This window comes from Scatophagus argus, chromosome 20, assembly GCF_020382885.2.
Source record: "Scatophagus argus isolate fScaArg1 chromosome 20, fScaArg1.pri, whole genome shotgun sequence".
NCBI lineage: Eukaryota > Metazoa > Chordata > Actinopteri > Scatophagidae > Scatophagus > Scatophagus argus.
This window is the reverse complement of record NC_058512.1, coordinates 18859027-18883497: the sequence shown is the minus strand read 5'-3', so window position 1 is coordinate 18883497 and position 24471 is coordinate 18859027. Positions and strand designations below refer to the sequence as shown.

General features: G+C 40.5%; 2 protein-coding genes and 1 non-coding gene across 7 annotated transcripts; 2 read left to right on the top strand and 1 right to left on the bottom strand.

Annotated features, from left to right (window-relative positions):
• Positions 1-2618: 2618 nt before the first annotated feature.
• Positions 2619-18202, bottom strand: LOC124051808 (calcium-binding mitochondrial carrier protein SCaMC-2-B). 5 transcript variants are annotated; one of them, XM_046375489.1, is made up of 11 exons: positions 17236-18202; positions 9041-9167; positions 8624-8711; positions 7515-7550; positions 7061-7172; positions 6581-6739; positions 5847-5999; positions 5663-5770; positions 5024-5191; positions 4783-4933; positions 2619-3757 (listed from the first exon to the last, which is right to left on the bottom strand). In XM_046375489.1, the coding sequence occupies exons 1-11, from the start codon at positions 17587-17589 to the stop codon at positions 3573-3575; spliced, it is 1641 nt and encodes a 546-aa protein (XP_046231445.1). In that variant the 5' UTR covers positions 17590-18202; the 3' UTR covers positions 2619-3572. The 5 variants fall into 5 exon arrangements, with proteins under 5 accessions (XP_046231445.1, XP_046231447.1, XP_046231449.1 ...); XM_046375491.1 differs by lacking the exon at positions 17236-18202 and adding an exon at positions 13057-13553; XM_046375493.1 differs by lacking the exon at positions 17236-18202 and adding an exon at positions 10530-11164.
• On the top strand, positions 6028-6191 carry LOC124052184. The gene has a single exon (XR_006841961.1). It is a non-coding gene; the product is annotated as a U1 spliceosomal RNA (small nuclear RNA).
• A 1147-nt stretch (positions 18203-19349) lies between the features above and the next one.
• naif1 (nuclear apoptosis inducing factor 1) lies at positions 19350-24057 on the top strand. The gene is made up of 3 exons (XM_046375971.1): positions 19350-19937; positions 21718-21768; positions 23053-24057. Exons 1-3 carry the CDS (start codon positions 19493-19495, stop codon positions 23601-23603), a joined length of 1047 nt encoding a protein of 348 aa, XP_046231927.1. The 5' UTR covers positions 19350-19492; the 3' UTR covers positions 23604-24057.
• The last annotated feature ends 414 nt before the right edge of the window (positions 24058-24471 follow it).

The following is a 24471-nucleotide window of genomic DNA, read 5'->3' as shown; positions in this document are numbered from 1 at the left end:
GGAAATATTTCCACCACAGTCTGGTCATACTACTTAATGTCTTCACATCCACAACTAACTTCAAGTTGGTGAGTGTCACTGCTTTTGCTGATTTAACAACTTCCCTAGTTTCACTTCCATAACACCAGACTGTCTTGTTGTGCTTCTGCACCCTGATCTAACCACTGCCTGTCATGTGAATGTCACACTTGTTATTTGTATTGACTTTCATTGAATCTTTTAATCTTTATGAACAAGTCTATACAGTTAAAGGGACTGTCCATTTGTGGACTGTGGCTGCTGCTCTGCCTGGAGCACAATGATGGGCCATTCTTCATACAGGGTATTGTCTTAGTTTTGGGAGAAGGATCAACAAGATATTCAGTTTCAGTCCTTATTTGTCATGTTGTGCAAACTCAGGTGTGAGTTCAGTTGTAGAGCTGAATTATCAAATGAGCCCAAATCAAAACTGCTGAACCTCTGTAGTTTATTTAACTTCTACAAGCATTAATATTTTTTTCATAACATTCTTTGAATGGATGCAACTACAAACAACTACTGTACAAAAACTCACATACTCATTCTGGCATCCCTGTCACTTATAGCTGGCATAATAAAATAAAATAGAAATATATACTGAATACACTTTTTGAACTATGCCACCATTTGCCAATATACATTGTAGCCATCAGTTTGTATAGTGCAGTAGTTCCTATACATGTCAAGTTCTAGTGACAATTTGCCCAACTACCTGTTGGGTCAATACAACATACAGGAAGGGCTAATTTAAGACATCTGAGTGTTACTTTTAAATGTACAAAATATGGAAAACATTTACACACAACCACATAGTGACATCATTCTTTGTCACCAATTTATGCATATATGATGTCAGAGCAAAAAGACAAATACACAGTTGTTGAGCCAGAAAGGAAGAGGATGAAGGAGAGATGGGCTGAGACATTTGCTTTCAAATGTGAATGAGGATCCATCAATCAGCAAATGTAAGCCCATCATCTCTTGCCCATCATTTGTTACAAAGACACAGGGTGATTTCAAAAGCAGATGTGGTGCTTAAGGCAGCTGACTGTTCAGCTTGTATCTCTCACTGCCCAGAATATCTTTATTATTCATGATAGTATGTCTGAGCAGTGTTTTTCCCATTTTGTTGCAAAACAAACTGCTACTGCTGACAAATCAGACGGTGTTACCACAGGGATCTTTAAATGGGCCTTCAAAGTGTTCAATAGCAAAAAAAATAAATAATTATAAATTAAATGGTAATATGAATACATTCTGCAAATTAGACACATTTAAAAATAATCTATATGTCATTTTCATAATCAACCAAACAGTTGGCTGCTGTAAATAAACACATTATACAGACAAAGTATGCTAGCTGGCTAACTAGCTAAGTGGGGTTGTGAGCTTGATTTATCACTCACCATCAAAATGTAGCACCAGTATTAACTGTAATGTTAGCAGCTAATGTTAGCTGGTTAATTCAGTTACTGCTGACACACTTTGATTCTAAACATGTTCTTCAGAGAAAGATGCAACTACGTGAAATGCAAAAAGAAAGTCTTTCACTGTGGTTACTCTGTACAACAGGAGCTAGCTAGCACGGCTAACACTAGCACTTCACTTTGATGATAATGATATATAATTTGATGACAAGCTAGCTAATTAGCCAGCCTGCTACCAGATAGGTAGTACAAGCGACCATGTTATGCTAAGGCTAAAAGCTAAAGAGGTTTAGCTAGTGTGTCTGGTTGATTCGCAATCAACTTCATACTGTTGTAGCTCTAGCTAACCGGCGCTAACTGTTTAAGCTGTATTGCATTTGTTAGCTTCAGAGAGGCAAGGGGCATGTGATTCACTGAAAGGTCAGAACATGGCAAGTAAAACCAAATAAATGATATTGTGAAATGAAAAGTGATGTTAATTAATATAAACTTGACATGATAAAAGTGTTACTGGGACAAAACCATTATAAAATAAAATCAGGCTTTTGGAAAGTAACCTAAATATTTTACACAGTGAGATCATTTTATTGTATTGAACACTTTGGGGTTCCAGACCTTCGAGGCTGTGAACCACATCAGCCGCTTCAATCGCCCAATAACATACCATGAGCCTAAGTTTTTCAGCAAGATCACAGGTTACTCTGGGACCAAAAAGCCACCTAAATTTTATATATTCAGCATAACCAGTAGACCAAAAATCAGTCATTAATGTTGTTGTTGTTTGCAGAAAATAAATAAATAAATACAGTAATAAATAAAAAAAAAAACAACAACAACTAAAGCAGAGTACCTTAAAATGCATTCAGTGTTCCACAGATTCCACCTCTTACAGTACATTTACATAAGAGAGACTTGGCATGCAAGGCACTCGTGAATCTGTGAGCCTTAAAAACCAGAGGTCAGTTGAAAGTGCTGCCTTTGCCCTAGGACTTAAAGTAGTATTTATTTCCACGGTGCAAGAATGATACATTTCTTTAGCCAACAAACCAGTTAAGTACCGTAGTCCTTAGATATTCTTTAGCTGCTGTTTACTCATTGTTCCTTACACCCCACAGTACGGAAGTGTTGGACGGAACAACAACATAGCATCATATCACCTATGCTATTACTTAGGCCCTTAACAAAGCTGGGGTTAAAAACATAAGGATAGCACTGGCGGAAAGGGGTGAGCCAATTTACAGGATCCATCCCTTTGATAGGATCAATGTGTTTATGCAATTTAATGAAAATTGCGGACAGTTAACATTTAGACCTGATGGGGTATTAGAGTGTCCATTCTCTGGAAAGAATGAAGGGGGACAAGTCACTGAAGGGAGAGAAGTCATTTTCAAAACTCCATAGTACTGTGGAATTTTGAAAATGACATAAAAGTGTTCATGTTGCACAATCCACAGGGATATGTTAAACTGAGTCCTATGTGCAGCTGAATTTATTTTCAAATTTTATTATGTAATTAGGACTTGCTTGACCACCGATTTGTTACACAGAACAAAGCTGTGGATCTCTTCTTAAACAATATAAAGGAACATATTACTTACCTGCAGAAGTTATATCCCCATTGTCTTGTGCACAGTCAGTGCACTTTTGATGATTAATAGGTTAAATACTTCCAGACGGGAGACAGGGTGAAATGCTTTGCGATATGCCTTAGGAAAGCCCTTTAAGATTCTTACTTTGCAGCAACTTCTCCTGCCACATCAATGTCAGTGCCCAAAACAAGTAGGCACGCTTTACTGGTACACTAGTAAACAACTTCAGTTAATTAAATGTAAACTGCGTCCTTCTTAAAGATTAAAAAGTGTTGAAGCACTTACTAAGATAAAGTAGTTTTAAATAACTGCAACTCACAGACATTTCTTCAATCAAGATTTCTCGAAATCTCCAATCGCCTCTCGTTCACATCGGTCTCACATTTATCCTTTAAACCATGTAATTTGATTAGGTTGATTTTATTTAAACTCACTGACTGTCAGCTGCTTGTTCCTTAGAGCCAAATACGGTCAATTTCAGCTCAAAAGGAAAGCAAAAAAACTTTGGCATCTAGATTTCCTCTCTCTGCCTCCTTCTTCACTTCGACTGGACTCCCAGTGTGATCTTGAGGTACTCATAGACCACATAGCTGATGCTGACAGATGGAATGACCTTCATAAAGTTGGGTGCCAGGCCTCTGTAGAGTCCCATGACCCCCTCGGTCCTGATGATGTGTCTGAACAGGCCCGTCATGTTCATCTGAGGGCCTCCTTGAAGGGTAGCTGAAGAAAACAGAGAGAGGATGGGCCCATTAAAAACTACACCAAACACAAGGCTACTTGCCTGTAACCAAACATATGGACCAACATCATGCACCATGGACATTTTTAATAAAATAATTCCACATCTGAACTCTACCGATACTTTATGAAGCGGTTGCTGCCATCGCCTTAATTGTTTCTAATGTAACAGGACAGCAGTGGCAAGAAATGGGAGGACAGCTGCTGCCGCTGTTCTTATGACTTTGCAAGGCCAGAAAACATTTATGATATGTTAAGCTTGCAAACTTCTTGTCCAATGTATTGCACTATAAGCATTGTCCACAGATAAAAGATAAAACATTGACGTACACCCCCTTTATCTTAAGTAAAAAGTAAAATGACTAAAATAGTTGAAAGGTCAAATATTTGCACGCTTCTTTGAGGTCGTAGGGCAAGAAAGCAAGAAACACAAGCAAAACGTTGTTTTATGTCTAAGGTTGTGATTAATTTTAATTGTGAGTTTATACCATTTTGTATGATGCTCATTCCTTGTCCTGTTGGGCTATGTGACAGAGTTAAAGCAGTATAACCATACAATGGAAGGAAACATAGTAATAATATGACCTCAGTACTGGGACTTAAAACCCTGGACCTCAAGCAGGATCCACTTGTATGGAGTCTTCACTGGTGGTGACATTTTTGTGAATGAAACTTGCCCAAGAAAGGAGAACAATTAGCCATCCTAAGAGGCTTTGTTTATGGTAAAATGTCATGAACACACACCTCCTCTTGAATAGGTGGCACTCATCAGGTTGAAACAAGAAATTTAAAACAAATTTGTGCATTTCCGAGAGTTTTCTGATTCCCACTTCAAACACTGATGAACGAATACGCCTCACAGAAAAAAAACTTAACAGAAATTTAGGATAAGACTACAAAAATGTTTCTGCATGAGGTCCAATAACTGTAATGGGTAATCGATCTAATTGGGAAATTCATAATCATATCTTCATATGCTTCAAATATAAAACAGCACGCTGACTGACCTTGCGCCTGCATTCGAGTCCTGACCAAGGCGAGCGGGTAAGAAGAGAGCTGGCCACACGTGCTTGAAGTGGTGCCACAAGCCAGGAGCACAAACACTCCTGGATCAGCACTGTCTGTGGCGAAGCGCTGCAGCCAGGAATTCTTCAGAGTCTGACAGAGGAGTAGAACGTAAAGGAGTCAGATCGAAGTAGAAAAACAATTAACAAAATTAGAAGTCATCCCTTGACAACAGTTACGCACCTCATAGACAGCCAAGTCGATGCCAGCGTAGGGGATGATGCCCAGCATGTTGGGGATGTAGCCCTTGTAGAAAGCAGCCACACCCTCCCTCTGCAAAATTTGTTTGGCACAATCCAGGATGCCAGAGTACTGGCCCGTCTTCCTCAGGGCTAACCTCGTCTTCAGGACCTGAGGGGACAGGAAATGATTACAGGCCTCTTCACAGATGAAAGAAATGTTAACTTTGTCATCCAAGAGTTGCAGAAAATCTTTCAGAATTGAACACAGACAAGCATACATAAGGAGTGCACTGCAGTTCACGTGAAAATAAGTTGCATGTAATGAACCTCATTTACATAAATGACTTGCTCACACTTTGTGCATAACTGAAGGTCTGTGAGTCTGCGTGTGAAGGTCTGTTTTCCTCCAGATAAGAGGTCACAGTACAGTTTCACATGATGGGTTCAAGGCTAAAAGTTAAAATGGGCAGTCAGTCACAAGACAAAAAGAATCCACTTGGATATTTCTACATGCAAACATAATGAGTTATGAGTTGCCACAGTACATTTAAAGAATAAGTACAATCTCAGTGACTAGCTAGCGTTGTTGTTTCTTGCTTATAAAATGGTTTAACTCTGTCTGTGTTCCCTGGTCTCTCACCTCCATGGGGTAGATGCTGCTCTGAGCGATCGCTCCGGCCAGGGAGCCCGCCACCAGTCTTTCTGCGATGCCCAACGTCTCCTGGTTGCTTCCGATTAATCGTTTAATCTGACAGACAGGTCATTCTTTTTATCATGCCACAACACAAAATGTGACAGAATTATACTGCTGTAATGTTGCGTACCTGTTCGTAGGCCATGAACTTAATAGCAGACTCGGGTGCAATTTTGATGACATTGATGCCGTTGCCTCGCCACAGTGACCTCACGCCCCCCTCTCGGATCATCTGGACAAAACCCCCTGTGATACGCATGCTGTTGCTCTTGGAGGCGTGAACCTGGGGAGGCCACAAACAGTATGTTTTCACACTATGATCACATGGGAGATACCACGATCGAGAAAGTGGTTCACCCAGGACGAGGCTCGGCCATTGCACTCCGGTTGTGCTGACTCCTGCGAATTCCCTTAATGTGGGAATCTCGACTGCATAATTTCTGGTAGTGGGGGACTGCGTTCGTGCTCTCCCCTGCTTTTCTGGGGCAGCCGTGGCCTAGAGGTTGGAGAATCGGCTTATGATCGGAAGGTCATCGGTTTGATTCTCCCACCGGACGGGCAGGAAAAAAGTGTGGTGGAGTGATAATGTCCCCACCCCTCCATTAGCTGGCTGATGTGCCCTTAAGCAAGGCACTTAATCCCCAATTTGCTCCCCGGGCACTTGATGCAGCCCACTGCTCCTGTGTGTTTCACTGCATGTTGCATGTGTGTGTGTTTCAATCAGTGATGGGTTAAATGCAGAGTAAAGTAATTTCCCATCTTGGGATTAATAAAGTAAATTAAATTAAAAAAATTATTCACTTTTCTTTGTGATGTTTGCTGCTAAAATACTCCCTCATTCATCAGCTGAGTGTTGTGTGTTACCTGCATGAGCACTTTGAGTCTGTCCAGTGGTGCTGTGCAGGTTCGAGACACAGCACCAGCTCCTCCTCCGGCTACCAGGTGCCGCCACCACATTCCTGTTTTCTTCTCTTCTGCCGTGAACTCGTCAGGCACCATCAAACTTTCTCCAACATCCAAGATCTGACGAGGAGGCAGACCATTAAAACCACCATGTCGAGAGTTAGTGACATAAATCACTAAGCGCAACAGACTTTGGTGTGATGCAGAGGAAAGTGCGGTTACTTTACAGCTGAACACCTTATCACAGGAGCTCTTGTTAAAAGCTTTCTACTTTTGCAGGTATTGTAGGTGGAGAAGGACCTTGGCATGGGTAACTCTAACATTTGTACATCCTAACCACATGCAATTACCATCTATAAGTGCCTATTAATGTTTCTTGTGTAACGTATATTTTTATTGTCTGTTGCTTGTTCTTTTCAAGCCAAGAAGAAGAGTGTGTACCGTGGAGTGTTTCCAGTACAGGATGATCTCAGGAATGTTGTCTGCTGGATGCAGGAGGTGGTAATCACGCCACTCATTCCAGTCAATTGTCATGGTGCCATTTTTATCCATACTGCGGACGTAAGATAACACAGTGGATGCAGACCGTTAGAAATGTTACAGTAGAAAGAACGAGCTATGTGTTCACATGCTCTCGACAATGGTGACATTCATTCTTATGGATTCCTGCTGTGGCAGAAAGCTTTATTTAAGTGATCTATGCCACAACTGAATCACCATATTATCAGAGTATCTCTTTTTTATTTTATTTTTTTTTTTTGCAGCATGATATTCGTTGGATATTTTTCATTTAGAATCGCTGAAAACTGCAGCAGGTAAGTGAATGAGACGGACTATGCGGCGTAGATCAGTGCAGCACTCGCTGAACAAGCACACTATAGAAGCTACTACTTACTACAAGATAGGGGCCCAGATATGACCCCTCCTTATTCTGAGACCAGCCAGAGAGAAGAAGAAATAGACAGACACACAGACAGACAGACAGGGGGTTAGAACGACTGGACGAGGATCACACTGGGGACAACATGACGTGAGCCAGTCGCTGCTAAGTAGAACAACTAGATACAGTAGTTCACTGACAGGAGTCATGACTCAAGCCCTTTTCTGACATGGATCGTGGAACATTGCCGGCTTAATGTACCTGTTAGTGATGGCTTTTGTCATTCAGACATTATTTTGGACATCAAAAAAATGTTAAATGTATTTAAATGTATGTATTTAATGTATCATGTTTTCCTTTCCTTTCCTTTGCACAATACTTGGCTGTTAGCCACCGCATTGCTGGATTTTAAAACTCATACTATTGAAGTGTCCCTGAGCATGGCAAACTACTTTTCACAGTGAATGCCCACCTAAATATTCTCAATCATAGTAATGACTTGCATTTGTGGATGCAGTGATGAACTGTGTTTGCTGACAATGATTTTCTGAAGTGTTTCCTGGCCCGTGTAGTAATATCCTTTATACAGTTGTGTTGGCTTTTAATTAAGTGCCTTCTGAGGGATTGAAGGTCACTGTCATTCAGTGTTGGTTTTCAGTCTTGCCTCTTACATGCAGATATTTCTCATGCAGATATGAACTCTCTGAATGTTTTATTGAGCTTCTGGCTTGTAAATGGTGATATGCTTAAATTCCACGAAATGTGTTGAAAAATGTTCTTAAACTGCTAGGCTATTTGTCCATACAGTTTTTTACTCCATCCTTGCTTGTGAACGACTGAGCCTTTCTAACTGTGCACATGCTGAATTACAAGATGTTGAGTTAAATGATTCTAAATTGCTTATATATGTTATTTAAAACATTTTCCTGGGTATTTATTTATTCATTCATGCAGTTGCCAAGGATGATGCAATATAACAATGATGACCTGACAGCTCCTCTAAATCTGTTCAATGGCAGAAAAATGTTGCAACATACCACAGAAAAGACAAGGAGACATCAAAGAGACACACTCGCAAACATTTTTGAATTCATTAAGAGTGTGTGCCGCAGCATCACTCTCACCTTTTGAGAATCTTCTCGGCCTGTTCCTCGGAGATGTTCACTCCCAGGTCCCGAAGAGACTGCACGATTTCTTGGGAGTCTATCCTGCCTGCAATACAGAAGTAAATGTGTTAGTTATTAATTCAATGGGAAATTCAATGATTTTATACATACAGGTCTGTTTAATAGTGACAGTGAGTATCACTTGTTGTATAAGGTCTTATGAGTCTCTCTGTGTGAGCTTACAAAAAGATGCCATTTGTTGCTATTGTAGAAGGCACAGTTCTTTTGGAGATATATCACTGCCACTGCTGACTTTAGACAATTCTTCTTTATTCTGTATCTTGTGGTTAAACGCATGGAATTTTTATGATACTGTATTGATCCTGTCTGTTTTCAATAACCCAAAGCTGACTATCCGTAAAAAAGATTCCTTACCATCGTTCTTCTTGTCCAGACTCTTGAAGACCAGCCGAAGTTTCTTCTCGTGGTCTCTGAGATAATGAACAAACTCCTCAAAGTCTAACTGTCCATCCAGGTCTTTGTCTCCTGCTTTCACTATTTTCTGTAACCAGAGAAAAGACAGAAGAAACCTCTGAGGAATCTTGTATAATCTGAGAAACAGGCACCTGAAGGACAGGGACAGCAGCTCATAAAAATGTGCTTCACTGTTGTAGTTAAGCATTATGAGCATGTTTTACTAAGCATGATGAATTAGCTGTGTATATACGGCAACGTTATCTGTAAAGGATATTAACTTAAACTCACTCCTGTTATTAAAGACAGTCGTATTGCTTTGTCAGAGTGATGTGACAAACATCAGCAGAGGCCGGAGCGAGGAAGCTTCCCCAATCTCCCACCATCTGCGTACTGTTGACTCAGTCTCCAGTTTGGACCACTTAACAGCCATCACACATATCAGGTGATCAGGCATATAAGACTGTCTATCGCACTTTGTGTCAATACAGCGCGTCAAGCGAACTGGAATGATTTCTATTAGAGCCAGTTGGAACATGAGTATACACTTACTGGCAGGAAATGGCTACCTGAGAGCAGGGACAGCTGGGTGTGCAGGTCAGAGAAGAAATCTTCATGTTAGTGATAGGTTTTTGTTTTGTTTTCTTTCTTTTTATAATTTACCATATTACTGAAACCTACTCCCTTAAGGATTATACCGCCATTTTTTCCCTTTACACCTGCTTTTACATCATCACGGCATCTTAATGCAACTGCAGCAGTGGAAGAAATACCACAATACCAAATACTACAGTGTATTAAAGATCTGGCATTTAAGACATACTGCAAACTATATACTGTTGGCCATAATGAAAAGTATTTGTGATTTGGGAGTAATTTAATAATTAAGGTACAAAAGTACACATTTAAGCCATCGTTTGTAGAATTTGAACAAACATTGTGCCAGTGGTATCTAAAAAGACAGAGGCACATTGCAATGTATACTTACACAAAGTCATTTTTAGAAAGAAAAAAATCCTCATTACAGTTTATAGTACTTTATAAGCCTTGACTTACCTGGTTAAAATGAAAGAATTACAACATATTGGCTCTCTTAAAAGAAGAGCAACTTCCCAGGTAACATTTTACTGAAAATAGCCTCATTTTACATAAATTGTTGTCAGTGGCAAAGCACCTGATCCTTGACAACTATCAAGAGAAATGATTATGAAAATACGTGATGGCACATTTAGAAATGGGCTTCCACTGGAGGCATTTTAGTCAGCATTTGAGAAGCATTACGTGAGATTTTATCATTTCAAAAAGGCAATTAGCAAACACAGGTCTGTGACTGTCATAATTGGCCTTTGTCCAATGGTTCTACACAATACAAAAATAAAGAGCCCCAAGTAAGCAAATACCCAAAACATTTTTGAAGCAAATTACAACATCAGAGCATGTCCATTCATGCTTTTTTCCATGAAAGACAAGTCATCAATTCATGTGAAGGGAGAAATAAACTCCGCTTGTTCACTGACTTTATTCCAAAAGGTAATCCATTCGATTCAAAATACTCAGATTCATAATGGTCCACTTTGGATACCAAGACACAGAGACACAGACCCATCAGGTTTCCTCTGCTGTCTAACTGAACGCATTAAGAAGTAAATGGAGTGTATAGAAGGCAGACTTTTAGTGCCACAGATACAGTATAAAGCAAATAAAGAGTTCCACACCAGCCTGCCTCCCATCATCATCAGCTGTTAACATAAATAAATACATCTCTCAGAGAACAAGTGCAGCCATCATTTCCAATATGAGCACTGAGGATGTCTCTTAAACACAGTTAATAAACTTCAAAAGACACATGAATCCCTTTGTAACTTTGTGTAAACTGAAAAACAGTGACCTTCAAGGCAGAGAGGTAGCTGACAAAGCAATTTCCTGTTGTCTGCCTTGTAGTCAATTGCTTTCTGAGGTGTTACACCGCAAAAATTAAACCCTCTGAAACTGATCAGTGCGATTTACAACTGAATGACGCACACTTTTCTGAGATGATGTTTACTGAACTGACACGTGCTGATAGCCATTGTAAATATTTATCTGTACAAGCTGTTTAAAAAAAACCCCCTAAAACTGTACTTTTAAAATGTCACAGATAGAAGTATATTTTTTCACAATGCAATGACTAGAAACAAACAGAAAGCAAAGAGCTCCTACACTCAGGAAATGACTGGACACAACAGACACTGAAGATCAGCACGGTTTGTCTGCTGTTACTGAGTTTTTTTTGTTTAACTGCAAGCAGCAAAATGATGCCGAGCTTTCTCTCAGAAACATACGAGTTAAACGCTGAAAGGTCATAATAGTAACTCAATAAACCCTTTACAGAATTGTACGGTAGCAAACTTCAGTCAGCATATTTCATGCAAACTGTGCAGCTGTTATGTGATGTTTTCACAAAAACTGCTTGACTGTGTACTGTATCCAAGCCAGCATTCGCATGATTATTGCTGACAAACAACACATGGGAGAGTCACAGTGGTAGCTCAAATCAGACATATGCACAGTGCCTGACATAACTCATTTTGGCGAAGACTAGAGGGAAGCCAACATCTGTAATGTCTCCTGACACTGAGTATCACAGTGTTTGCAGCCACCTTTGCCTCTGAAACTCATTCAAGCCAATTCTAAATCAACATGACAGTCATGACATTCATGACACTGGATAAGCCGGTTTACAGCTTTATACTGACGGCTCTTGAGGTGATGAAGCAAAAAAAAAAAAAGCCTCTGAAAGCAGAAAGCAGCGTATCTCGCTGAGGACAATGTAGTAATTTTTGAAAATGCTAGAAGCCAAAAAGATCAAGATACATGATAAATGAAGTAAATAAACGGAAGGGAAAAAATATCTCCTGTTTAAACAAAAAAACCTGTGTGGTGCAATGAAAAAGCAGTCCTTGTCACTCCTTCGCACAAGTGCCCTCACTCTCACAACTGAGGTATCCTTAAGAAAGGCACACATTGTTCTGGCAGTGTGTCCTGGGAAAGATACTTTAGTTAAGTGAACCAACAGCAGGTAAATATAAAACACAGGTTAACAAGACTGAGAGTCTACAGGTGTGCTCAGTGGCTCTGTGACACTGTATGCAGGCACAGTGGCACTTCAAAGTAGATGCCAATGCCAACGTGGCAATTAGATCACAATGAAACCCGCTGAGTTTATAAGCAAATTTGTTTGGTCAAAAACCAAATTGCATTGGGCAAATTGAAATCTTAACCAAGAACAGGTTATTACAGTTCACTATGAGGTGATGTCTGTACCATCGGCTGTATATGAAGATGGATGACACACTGACAGTCGCAGGCTCTAAATGTGCAAAATGGCAAAGCTCGTATCTGGGATATTTTTGTTTCGTCATCCATCATAATATATGTCAATTGGACGATATCACAACTCTCCAAAAGTGAACTGAAAACATCTTGGGGGCTGACTATTGTACAGATCATACATCACAGTTAGGTCTGGCAGGTATATGGAAGGGAACTTGGTACCACACCACCACTTGATCACTCCTGCGGAAACTCTGGCTCCAAATGATGTCATCAGTGCAAGACGGCAACACTTGTACCCAGGATATCTTTGGAGAAGTGCTGTCCATCTTTCTATACGCCAGTGGTCTGTACCAAATTTCACTTAACACTTAAATTTTAAAAAATAATCTAAAGATTGGCAACATTGAGTTGTTGCTAAGGTCTTCAGAGAACTGAAGAGTAAATGTTTGATCACCTGCTACTTGTTGATGTTGATGTTACCATTGGACCTCCAACCTATCAAACAGTAATTCTGTGAGAGAAAAGAGGTTCAAAGCAGGCCTGCATCTACCCACTTGGTAGTTCTCCTACTCTCCCTACAGATTAGACAAGCCTGGATATCAGGCCTCAATCTTCACTACATTACACTAAGTGCTAAGTGCAAGCCACTTGCTATATCCTACCTGTTGAAGATCAGTAGGTGGCGCCACCATGATTAATACTGTGGTCTTCTTTGGAGTAACATCACTCTGGCTGCTTTCCTTACTGTCAGTAGAGACAGCAGTTGTTTCTCTGCAGTTCCCAGTAGCCTCAGTCTCTTTCTTCCCTGGTAACTGAGTTTCAGCAGGCTTACACTGTGTCAGACCAAAAAAGCGCTGGCACAGGAAACTCAACATGTCCTGCAGCATCCTCCAACCTGGGCTTACTGTGTGTCTGGGTCACTTCCCACGACTCAAGCACAATGATGACACTTAACTACGTCTGTTGGTTGAAAGCAAACAGCTGAATTAGCAACAGTGTAGACAAGGTGGGCTAAGGACTGCAGAGAGGGCTCCTTCTCTTTCTTCTACTTCACGGCTCCACTTTAGTGTCTCTCATCTTCTTACTAGACGTTTTTCTCATTAAAATCATTCCGCTGACATCGGTCCCAGCACAGGTCCGGAGGCATCAAATGGATCAGATGAAATTTTCCAAGCTAACCCTCACCTTATAAGTTCTGAGCTACAGTCAGTTCTCAAACCTAGAATTTTACAGTGTAAATAAATCATGCTGAGGCTGATAACATGATGGTATCAGCAGCAGACAGACAGGATCTGCCATATAGCTAGATTCAGCATCAGAGGCCAGAGAAATGCAGCAAAGAGAGCGTCCAGAAACCTGCATCCTCACTGCAGCCGAGCCCGACCAATCACCACAGCCCACACTGGCAGGTCCAACTGTTGAGCCATGGAACGAGTCCCTCAGCCAATGGGAAATAGGTTAGCAGTATGCAAATTGCCTTCAACTGACAGCCAGAGTAGAAGGAGGGGGTAGGGTGAAGCTCAGGATTTCCCTTCAATTGCACCTCCCTCACAGCAGAAAATCTGCTGAGTGATGCCTCCCTCAATATCCTCCTGCACTCCCTCTGAGTCATTCCAAGCACACTGTCAGCATTCAGGAGGCGATTCCGTGCACTTGACAACCAAGCTCTGTCGCATATTAATTCTCAATGTACTGGGTTCATCCTGCTGGGAAAACTAGAGTGTGACGCAGCAATCTGGGCCCATGTCTTCATAAAATCCTCATTACCTCGAGCTGCTGTCTGCAGTCCTGTCTTACTGGCTGAATTGCTTGCAGAGTACAATCCCAGTCTAACAAACAAAAACAACACCAACCGAAAGCTCTCTTAATTAAGGATTTAGCTGTCGTTATTCCAGTTTTTTCCTATTATTATTAACAAATCCTGTAACAAAACCAAAAAAGTGCTTCTGAAGCTTCTGACTTCCCTACCTTGTCTATGGCTCTCAGACCCAATCCCCATGGTTGTCACTGGGAACAGCTCCCAAATATAGAGAGAGATGCAAACTGTAGATAAGGAGCTAATATGTACGCTGCAGGATGCCCTCTCATGGAAAAATACAAGAGCAGATGCAGGGCTGCTGACGGCTGCTATGAAAGAAGAAGAGAGGAGATGAGCCTGAGGATAATAAAAAGAGCAGGAGATGACATGAGCCTAAAATGCAACTGGTTTGATCTAAATGTTTTTAAGTTCATCAGTCAGGTGTCTCTCACCTACTACACATACTGTATGTACGTAAGTAAACATTTAAGTATATGCAGAAAAACGGCTAAAAATGTGACTTTGCATCTTAAGTGTCTGGCCAGCAAGTTTTAAAATTATGTGCTATGGTGATATGAATGTGTTTTGGTCCATGCTGAGTCATATTTCTTACTGGTTATTGTACCCTTAAATGAATGGGAAAATGCAACTGAGAAATTGATAGCATCTGAATTATATTTTGCAAAATCCTACAGGTTATGTGATGTTTTCAGCTGGTGTTTGCAGAAACTCCAGGAATTTATCTTGTTTTGAACCAAAATAACAACACTGCAGGATCCTCAAGCCTTTCCATGAGGCTGTCTGTTTGGTACTGCATTTGGACATGGCTATTACCTGCTAGATTCCTGAGAATGTTTGGACAGATGTTCATGACCCTGGATTGTGGCCTGCTGAGGACTGAGATTCAGCATGCATCATATCACCCTGTCGAAGCAACACGTGAGCTCATTTTCTGGTCTGGTTCTGACACTAAAACGTCAGACAAGACTCACTGACAAGATATTTATCAAATGGCTCATGAGGAAAAACAGCAGCATACAAACCTATCACACCCCGGTGATATTCCACTGCCCTTCTTGAATCTAAATACATCCAACTACCTACACAAATTTTTGCTTAGCTTAAGTTTGTCATTCCCCACAACAAGTGTATTTTCACTTGTGTCTATCATACAAGGCAGGATAATCCACAGATCCATGATGCCGTTATGCTTCTTCTGACAGGAGTGGGACTCTCCATGGTGCTTTGCTGCTGTAGCCAGTTTTTCAATATTCAGTTATGTGTGTGGTCCATTCCAGAATTGGAGGACAATTTAGGTATCAACGCTTGGAAAAAAAAATGACCCCATATTTGATCATTTTCCATCATGTATTTAAGAAAAACTGGTAATGAACTGTCAAGAAAGAGATTAGTCCACCTGAGACATGAGAGCTAGACTTGTGACGAGATATTTAATTTATTGTTTGCTATGCTTGTTGCAGCACTGCTACAACTACTGAGGATTCTGAATAAAATGCATAATTATAAATATTGTTTCAGAAATAAATATTTAATTATACTAAATAACTGTCCCTGGTGAGTGAATTGAAAAAGAGGCAACTCTGTTACTCTAACCTTGTTACTCTAATTACAGTAACAGGCTTGCAGGTAACAGGATTGCAAATAATTGCTGATGTCAGTTTTCTCTCAGGGACAGATGCCAGCTGTGGGATGTAGCGTCACTGTCGAGGTCAAGGACAGACTTAGCTCTATGAAGAAAGAAACAAAACTGTGAATTTGTCTTATTCTGATGATATGTGTAGCAGCACTGGTCGTGGTGACAGACTCAGTCGAGCCAAGCAAAATTGGGAAAAAATGATATGTCTCAGAACGGGTATATTTTACACAAAAGGCCATGCTTTAGTATTTTGTCGCACACGTTCGAAGATTAATTCTAGAAAATTGACATCTCCTTTACAAAGGTGCACTTTAACCCAGCCTAAAAACCCAAACTTGCTCTCAGTCAGGCTGGGGCATGTTTAGTTCAGCTCCAGCCAAGGTGATGGAATGAGAGCCTTTGGTGAATATGAAAGGTAAAACCAATTCAGCTGTTAGACAGAAAGCTATCACAACAGCCACCAAACCTCATCTAAATCTGCTGTTGACAAGTTTTCCAAAAAGTTCCACAAATGCAAGATGTTTCCAGAGTGAGTGAGTAATTGTTTTAAGCAATCACGATTATGATTTTAGCCATAATGGAGCAGCAGGTTTTGGTGTTTAAAGGAGATGCAAAGGTATTACTGAACAGGTGTAACTTGTGTGTATTCATTACAAAACTATTGTCAACAAATCCGCTTAAAGAAAAGCTCTAGCTGGCAAAAAAGTATCACATTATTTTAGATACAAAGACATCTGTCTATTTGAAGAAGGAGTGAAATGCTGTCTGACATCTGTGGTGGTCTTCAACATTTGCCACAATGTCAAAAGGCACATAGAAGGTACCACTATCCAGGATTACATGGCTATCCTAAACAGACATAGACATTTCCAGAGAAGCAGGGATTTCCATTTGATTTGCTTCCAGCCCAGACGTCAAATGAGGTCAGGAGGGACTCGCTTACGTAGTTATAATTTCTGCAAAGTAGCTAATACAACTGCTGCGTGATGGGCGTTTAATCAGACATGCATCAGCAATTGCCCTTCAACTGGAATCCTGTCGAAAAGGGGATATCCTAGACATTAAAAATATACTTCAACATTTCAAATGTTTTAATTGAAAGGACCCATTTTTATTTTTCCCCAAAATTACTGTTAAAGTTACTGTTGCTTACAGTTTGGGCTCTTTTCCTTTTGTCATTACCATGTACTGTTACTTATCTACTTTCCTGACAAATAAACTGTTACTGTTGATATATAAAAATTATGTACTTGGTTTACTTTAAGAAATGCATTTATAACTTATCTTATACATGGAACCAATAAGACAGAAATATGAACAGAAACGCCAGATGACAGGAAAAAAATACACAAAAACACAAAGTTGAGATAAAATATGTCCACGTACCATGAGCTCATGTTCGGTGCGATGTACCCCTAATTTCCTCAGCCCAATCGTCAGGTCGTTGACACAAATACCTCCATCACCGTTCACATCCAGAACTTGGAACAGCACTTTGAGTCTGTGCTCCTGCTCAGGTCCTCCACATATATCACAAGGATGCGCTGACTGGCCAGGGTACGAGTGCCAGCTACCGGCCACGGGCTGTCCGGTGACTGGTTTTGACTGGGAAGCTGATGAGGGGTCCTCGGCGTGTCCGCCTCCGCCGCCCGGGTCGACCCCTGGGTGGGTCTCGGCGGACCGGCACTGGCAGAATACATCACCGAGCAAGGGGGGCATCAACGAGCCCTGTTGCTGCATCGAGTGAGGTGGCTCACAGCCTCCTGCCTACGGTGTCAAGCGGCTGAGAGCTGAAGTCAAAGAGCACTCGAGGCCACTGTTTAATATCTCGAGCAGTAACTACCACGTCACATGCCTCCTCGCTTTCTGCCGGTATACTGAAAGGAAAAGCTACCAGCTGCCGGTTAACTTACAAACTCGATATTTCACCAGGAACACATTCGTGAAGTTAACTTGAGACGAATGTGTCGCTCACTAATTCCACATGATATATTAGCTCACGTACCAAGCGTTTTCAACGTAAGCTCAAGGTTTCAGTTTGATGCCGGTTAAGCGAGACGCGGTGATGACGATCCTGAGCCGTCAGCGCATTGATCGTCTATTAAAATGCCTTCACAGCACCCAATTTGAGACTTTAGCCGGAGGAACAGGTAGCGCACCTCACCAAAAACAGTGGTCCTGTTTTAAAGGCCGTTGTCTATTGCATGTCTATTCCGTTATTTACGTGCCGTTAACTTGCCGACCGTAGGGAAGCGACATGTATCTGGCTACGGGAACCTGGGTGCGTCCGATGTCTCGCGGTACTACTCGAGATTATGGCGAGACAGCATCAGCATCAAATGGTATTCTATGGTATTTACTGAATGTGAGTGACAACTGACGTACATGTTCTTTGGAAAATAATTCGTGAATAAAAATGAATAGAGGAAGGAGAGTATGTGTTTTAGGAATGTGAGAATATGATATAAAAGTCTGAGAATACTGAATGAAAGATGGAATGAAACATGTTCACTGCAACACACTGGCGCCATCTTTAGTTTCAGATATGCACTGTTAGCTGATCGTACAAGTCAGAGATGAAATGTATTCCAATGAGCCAATGGGAAATTTGGTGGCAACAATTTGACAAAAACACTGCACAGTGGCCAGTGAATGCATTTTCTAAATGATGCGGCCTATTAAACCAGAAGGAAGTGGGCTAGTGCTCATTTTTTACTAGAGGTGGATCATTTATCTTCTTCTGAGTACATCGAATCAAGTCAATATATCGTCAAGCTGGACCACATTGTATATAGAAAGTAAGAAATATAGTAGGAACCTTAATTCTGAATCTATCTAACATTTATTAAACAGTCTGTTGAAACAAGGATTTTGTATTGACAGAAGAAAATTAGAAAGCTGTCCTAATGTAAATTAGAATATCACTGAGATAAACCTAAGGTATAGTTAAGATATGGTTACTTTTAATAAAATAATATTTCCAAGCTGAATGGGTCAAAAATGTTCTACTCTGAATGGGCAAAATGTGTTTGTTCTTGTTCTTGGCTTATTATTAAATCATTAATTCAGTTCCATGTAACTGCTATGTAGATTTTTAAAGCTTCCCTCAAACTTCTCAAATTTGATCAGGCTATCTAAATGATACCTAATGTAGATGATAGTGTATCTTGCTTTTTTTACACACAAAACATACATAATACACTTAAACATGACATTATTTTATGGCACGTATACTTTCTTTCTCTGTATATGTAGTTTTCAAAATAAACCAGTTTTTAAATTGTTTGTAATGTGCTCATTCATTTTTGTGTTCATCTCTACCACTTAACTGTTGAAATGAAAAGGTAAAGAGAAATAACTAAGAATTTTTATTTGGATTTTGAATAATAAAGTTTGTTTGGCTTGTTGCGTGATTGGCGTTTGATTAAGCCAATAGTAACAGAGGATATAGCCTGACCGCGATACAACCAACCAATTGTGTATCAGCGGGCGGGACTACACGCCCAGCTAACGTAAGCGTTGTTAGTAGGAAGAAGAAGCCGATTCTGGAAGCCATTACGTTGCGCACATCAATTGAGTAAATCCTACTATTTTTGCGTACAATACGCACAATTATCTCTCCAAAAGAGGAATTTCTTCAATTATGGCATCGGTCGCGAAAAAGAGAAAAATGAATTTCTCGGAGAGAGAGGTGGAAATTATTGTAGAAGAAATAGAGAAACAAAAGCATACACTGGTTAACCACTTCAATGCTGGAGTCACCCACATGGCAAAGAATAACGCATGGGTGGATATCCTGAAAAAGGTGAACGCTGTCACCACCTGTCCCAGAGAGTTGCCCGAGGTGAAAAAGAAGTGGTCTGACATGAAGACGGAGGTTCGGCGGAAAGTGGCCCAGGCGCGAGCTGCTATAGAGGGAACCTCCGCTGACTGCACTCCAGTTCCCGTCATCCTCACTGCTATGCAGCAGAGGATCTGTAACCTCCTGGGTGAGGCCACCATCATCAGCTTACCTGCAGGAGACTCGGATGCTGAGATAACTTTACCTGTGACAGTGAACACTGCCACCACGGTCACACTAGCAGAAAGTAAGTTGACGAAACTTTGGACTCTGAGCATACAGTGTCGGTGTTAAAGGCAATGTAAGCTGCTGTCACGAGCAAGAAAAGTTCATGTGTAGTGTGTGTGCACACAGAGAGGCTGATACACGCTGCAGATGAATAATATTTTGAATGAAAGTAAATATTCAGGAGTAGAAGAAATGTTGAACTGAGTCAATGACTTCATCAGGAATTGATAGATTTCAAATAAACCAGTGAAATCAGGCTTGGTAAAGAATGGTTTGCAAGAGAAAATGTGCTTTTAGAATTCAGATGAAGAGTGCACCTGTGCTGTTGATTTTTATTCAGCTGTGCCTCTAAATACGCCTGCGGGTTTCCTTTTAAGCAGCGGCTCCCAGCCTTTTGGACTTGTGACTCATCAGCACAAAGCTGTGTCTACATGTGACCCTGGTCACATGTTGCTTATGTGGATAACTTGTGAAGTCTGATAAAATAAAAATGAGCTAAAATAAAGTATTTGGCCACTTTTTACATCCTGTGAATCCTCTGGTGGCTCCCCCCAGATTCTTCTTGCTTACACTTCAAGGCACGCTGACCCACAGGTGGGGAATCAGTGTTTTAAAGCAACTCATTACTTTCTCAGTTCCTACAAAAGTTCCTTCCCTATACCTCCTTTTTTACTTACTGAGCCCAAAGCTTATTTAAAGGTCCAGTGTTTAAGATTTAATGGAATCTAACGGTGAGATTGCATATTGCAAACAGCCTCCCCTTCCAAGCATGTAGGATAACCTGCAATTGGCTGGTCAAAACATGAAAATGCTTTCTCTCACACATGGTGGTGCAACATGGTAGACTGTGGAAGAGGGCCTGCTCTCTCTGTAGATATAAACGGCTCATTCTAAGCTAATGCAAACACAGGTTTTAGTTTCAGGTGATTATACATGAATAAAAACATAATTATGAATGTTATATTCAATTTCTGTCCTTAAATCCTACACATTGGACCATTAAGAGGTAATTTAACGATCTAACGATTTGCACCCAGTATGGTATTTGAAAAAGTGTAGGTTATTTAAACATCTGACATCTGAAAAGTGCACTTTACAGTGTGTGAGACTGGGAGGCTTCAAGTTTCCACATCACACTTTAATAAATTGCTACTTTTCTATGATTGGCTCCCAAACTAGTTATAGTGCAGTGTCACAGAATCACACCTGTTCGACCTCAGACATAAGGTGAATGCATCTTCTGTAAGAAGGGCCTTCTAAGGTTACTTACATCACTCGGCACAGTGAAGCTCAAACTCAGAGTTTTGATTGGAGGAGTTGAATTGATTTATTAATACAAGCTCAAATTTCCCATATTCAAAAATAAAAGATGTAAATTATATAGAAAGCAAACAGCTGCACCAGTTCTGTTCACTCGTGACTTTTCTCATTCACCGACTCTCGACTTCCTGGGTATTTCTTGGTCGATAAAGATGACAAGTGGTAATGAGAGAGGAGAGCGGTAGGAGGAAGGACAGATAGGATGCACCTGCAGACTCTTGGGTCTTGATGACATCTGTCTATATGTTCAAGAGTTTCAGTCATCAGTCCTACTTCTCCTCCTCTTCATCCTGATTGTCTACATGACCCACAAAGTCATGTTGGGTCATGTAACAACCATGCAATCATTGTTGCAGGTTTTAGCTTGATAATTGAATTGTATTCTTTGATTTTCTTTGTTCTTTTCTTTTGATTGTGGTTGTTTTATTGTGTTTTTAGCATCTTATTTTGTCTTTACAATTATTTATTTTTTTTTTTAGCTCTTCCAGCTGGGTCAGATACAGTCTGTGATGAAGCAAAGCCACTTAATGGTAAGCTTTTTTCTATGGTATTCTTTCCTACATGCATGATATTGTTTACTGATACATACATAACAGTGAGTGTATTTCAGTCTCGTAGACTGAACTGATCATTACAATAGATTTCTGATCAGCACAGACATAGTAGATACAGCAGATACTCCTCTGAAGTTAAATTAGTGATGAACACGTTCTTTCAGTGTGTCTCTGTTGGGGACAGGGACGACCAAGTTATTTTGGGGCCTCAATTAGAAGACCACCCAGACAGGAAAAACTAGTTTACTTCATCCTCGATACCACAATTAACAAGTTAAAAAAAGCTACAATTGCTGAGAGAAGACAAACATGTTGCACAAGTTACATTGCAGGAGAGTTTGCTTCCCATACAGCTGACAAATATAAAGACTATTCCAAACCAGCTGACTGGGTTTTCAACTGTTCCTGGAATATTTGGCTTTTTCCCCATTAAAAATGACTTTTGCATGATGTTTTTATTTTTTTCTTGGTCCAAAAGTACAAAAAAATAATCACGGAATCATAACAAACAGCTTTTGCACAATAATTTGTTGTGTTCTTAAGCAATAGTCTCACAACCAGTATAAACATCCATGAGTAGAATAATAACATCATTTACTAGATCATTTACTACTAGTGGTTATACTCAGTCATCATACTTTACTGTGTAAGATCTATTGGCTGTGTTCAGACAAATTCTCAGAGGTGGAACAAGCAGATCTTCTTCTTACTTACTCTGTTACAAGTAAAAGTTATGCATTTAATATTTTACTAGGTGAAAGTAAAAAATATTACTATCAAAAGTACATGTATTTATTATACATGGCATATTTCAGAATAAAGTATATTATTACTGGATGATAACCAGGGATGCATTAATGTGTCCATCACGTAAAGTTTAAAGCAGGTGGTTCACTAGTTTATATATTTAATGTGCAGTATAGGTGTGAATTACATTATCTTAATCTATAATATTACTTCATAATTTGTTTGTTGATTATATTTTGTATTATTAAAATCTGCAAAATAACTAACTAAAGTTAAATAAATATATAATAAATAAATGAATACCGTGACAAATGAATTGATTCGCTTATTCGTGACTGTCTAATCCAAAGCGTTCAGACCCAAAGTCCAAGTCCCAAGAGAGCAACTCTGCAGATTTCCCAAAGTGTTACGTACTGGTAGCCCTGAAGTACTGAAGAACTTGAACCGGTGCATTGCATTTGGTGTTTGAATGGAAACTGGGCCACAATAACAGTTTTTCTGTCCTTTTTCTAGCCGAAACAGCTTACCACACTTTAGAGGATGGAGGCGTGGTGGAGTACTGCACCACCACAGTAAGTGATTCCGCTCCCACTGTTGTGACAGCTGTTGAAGCTCCGGTGGAGATGCTGGCCTCGTCCTCAGCATCCCCGCCTCCACCTCAGGGTCAGGCCAAACCTCAGGAGCTGAAGAGTCGCATCGCCCTCAACTCGGCGCGTCTGCTGCAGGAGCAGAGAGTCACCAATGTTCACATTCGACAGATCGCTCAGCACCTGGAGGGCCAGAATGAGCTGCTGCAGATGATGAGGCGCTCCCAGGAGGCCCAGGCATTTGCCCAGGAACGACAGGCTCAGGCTCTGGAAGGTACCCAGGCTGCACTGCTTGCATTAGTGCAGATGCTCAGGCCTGCTCTCAAAGACCTGCGCAAATTCCTGCAGAGTGGGACTGAAGTTGCTAATCCCAGCAGCTCAGCAGCAGGAGTGACAGCAGATGGCATCATAACAGAGGAGCAGAGCAGGCCCAGAACACCTCCACCTCTGCCACAGCAAGCTGAAGAGACACAGTAGACAATGTGTGTGTGTGTGTGTGTGTGTGTGTATATGGCTTTGCCTCGTGTCTGCATTGCACAGAGAGGAGTCCATGCACAGAGACTTCAGAGAACAATGATTTTGTCAAAAGTTGCCTTAGGGAGAGCATGTACAGAATTTTACATATGTTTTATGATTTGACACGGAAGCTATGAAAAGGTTGAGAGCATTATTTTTACTGTCATTAAGTATTAGTGAGATTGTTATTTAATATGTTGGATTTGATATTGAAATTATGTTTTTAATGTTCAGAGGCCATAGGCCATCACCCTGATGTGGGATGAATTCATTCTCAGTTTCTTCCAAGTCATCCTGTAATTTAGCCTGGATGAAGGTTAAAAAGTCCAGAGTGAGAATATGACATCAGAGTCAGCTGGGGTCAGCAGTTATTGTGCACCACATCTGAACTGAATAAAATGTGAGGAAAAAAACATTGGCCTGTGTTTTTTTTCTTTGCAAGGTGCGATACTATTAGTCAACCAGCAGAGGTCAGCATGGTTAAGCAAGTTTCATCACTGGTAGAGCAGCTGTGCTGTTTTAGTTTTAATTTAATCTTTAAATTGGGATATGTATGTGAATACATTATTCATCTTTCATTTGGAATACTGTAGTCATATACTTTTTTGCCTTAAAACTACACAGCTGCTCAATCAGTGATGAAACTTGCTTACACAGACTGGTGGAGCAGCTGTGCAGTTTTGTGTAGTGACTTGGAGACATTATAGAGACTGCCAACAACAGCTTAGATATAATTCCTGTTGATTTGCTTTCACTATGTTACAATTTTATTAGCATGTCATCACAGTTTAGAATTATGAGCTATCCCGCCTTTAGTGAAAGTCAAAAT

Coding starts and splice junctions, on each gene's coding strand:
- LOC124051808 (XM_046375489.1), bottom strand. CDS start 17,589: ATGCAGCAACAGGGCTCGTTGATGCCCCCCTTGCTCGGTGATGTATTC. Junction 7,551..8,623: donor GCCGAGAAGATTCTCAAAAG/GTGAGAGTGATG, acceptor GGCTGGTCTCAG/AATAAGGAGGGGTCATATCT. Junction 6,740..7,060: donor TGTACTGGAAACACTCCACG/GTACACACTCTT, acceptor CCTCCTCGTCAG/ATCTTGGATGTTGGAGAAAG.
- naif1 (XM_046375971.1), top strand. CDS start 19,493: ATGGCATCGGTCGCGAAAAAGAGAAAAATGAATTTCTCGGAGAGAGAG. Junction 19,938..21,717: donor CACGGTCACACTAGCAGAAA/GTAAGTTGACGA, acceptor TTTTTTTTTTAG/CTCTTCCAGCTGGGTCAGAT. Junction 21,769..23,052: donor TGAAGCAAAGCCACTTAATG/GTAAGCTTTTTT, acceptor TCCTTTTTCTAG/CCGAAACAGCTTACCACACT.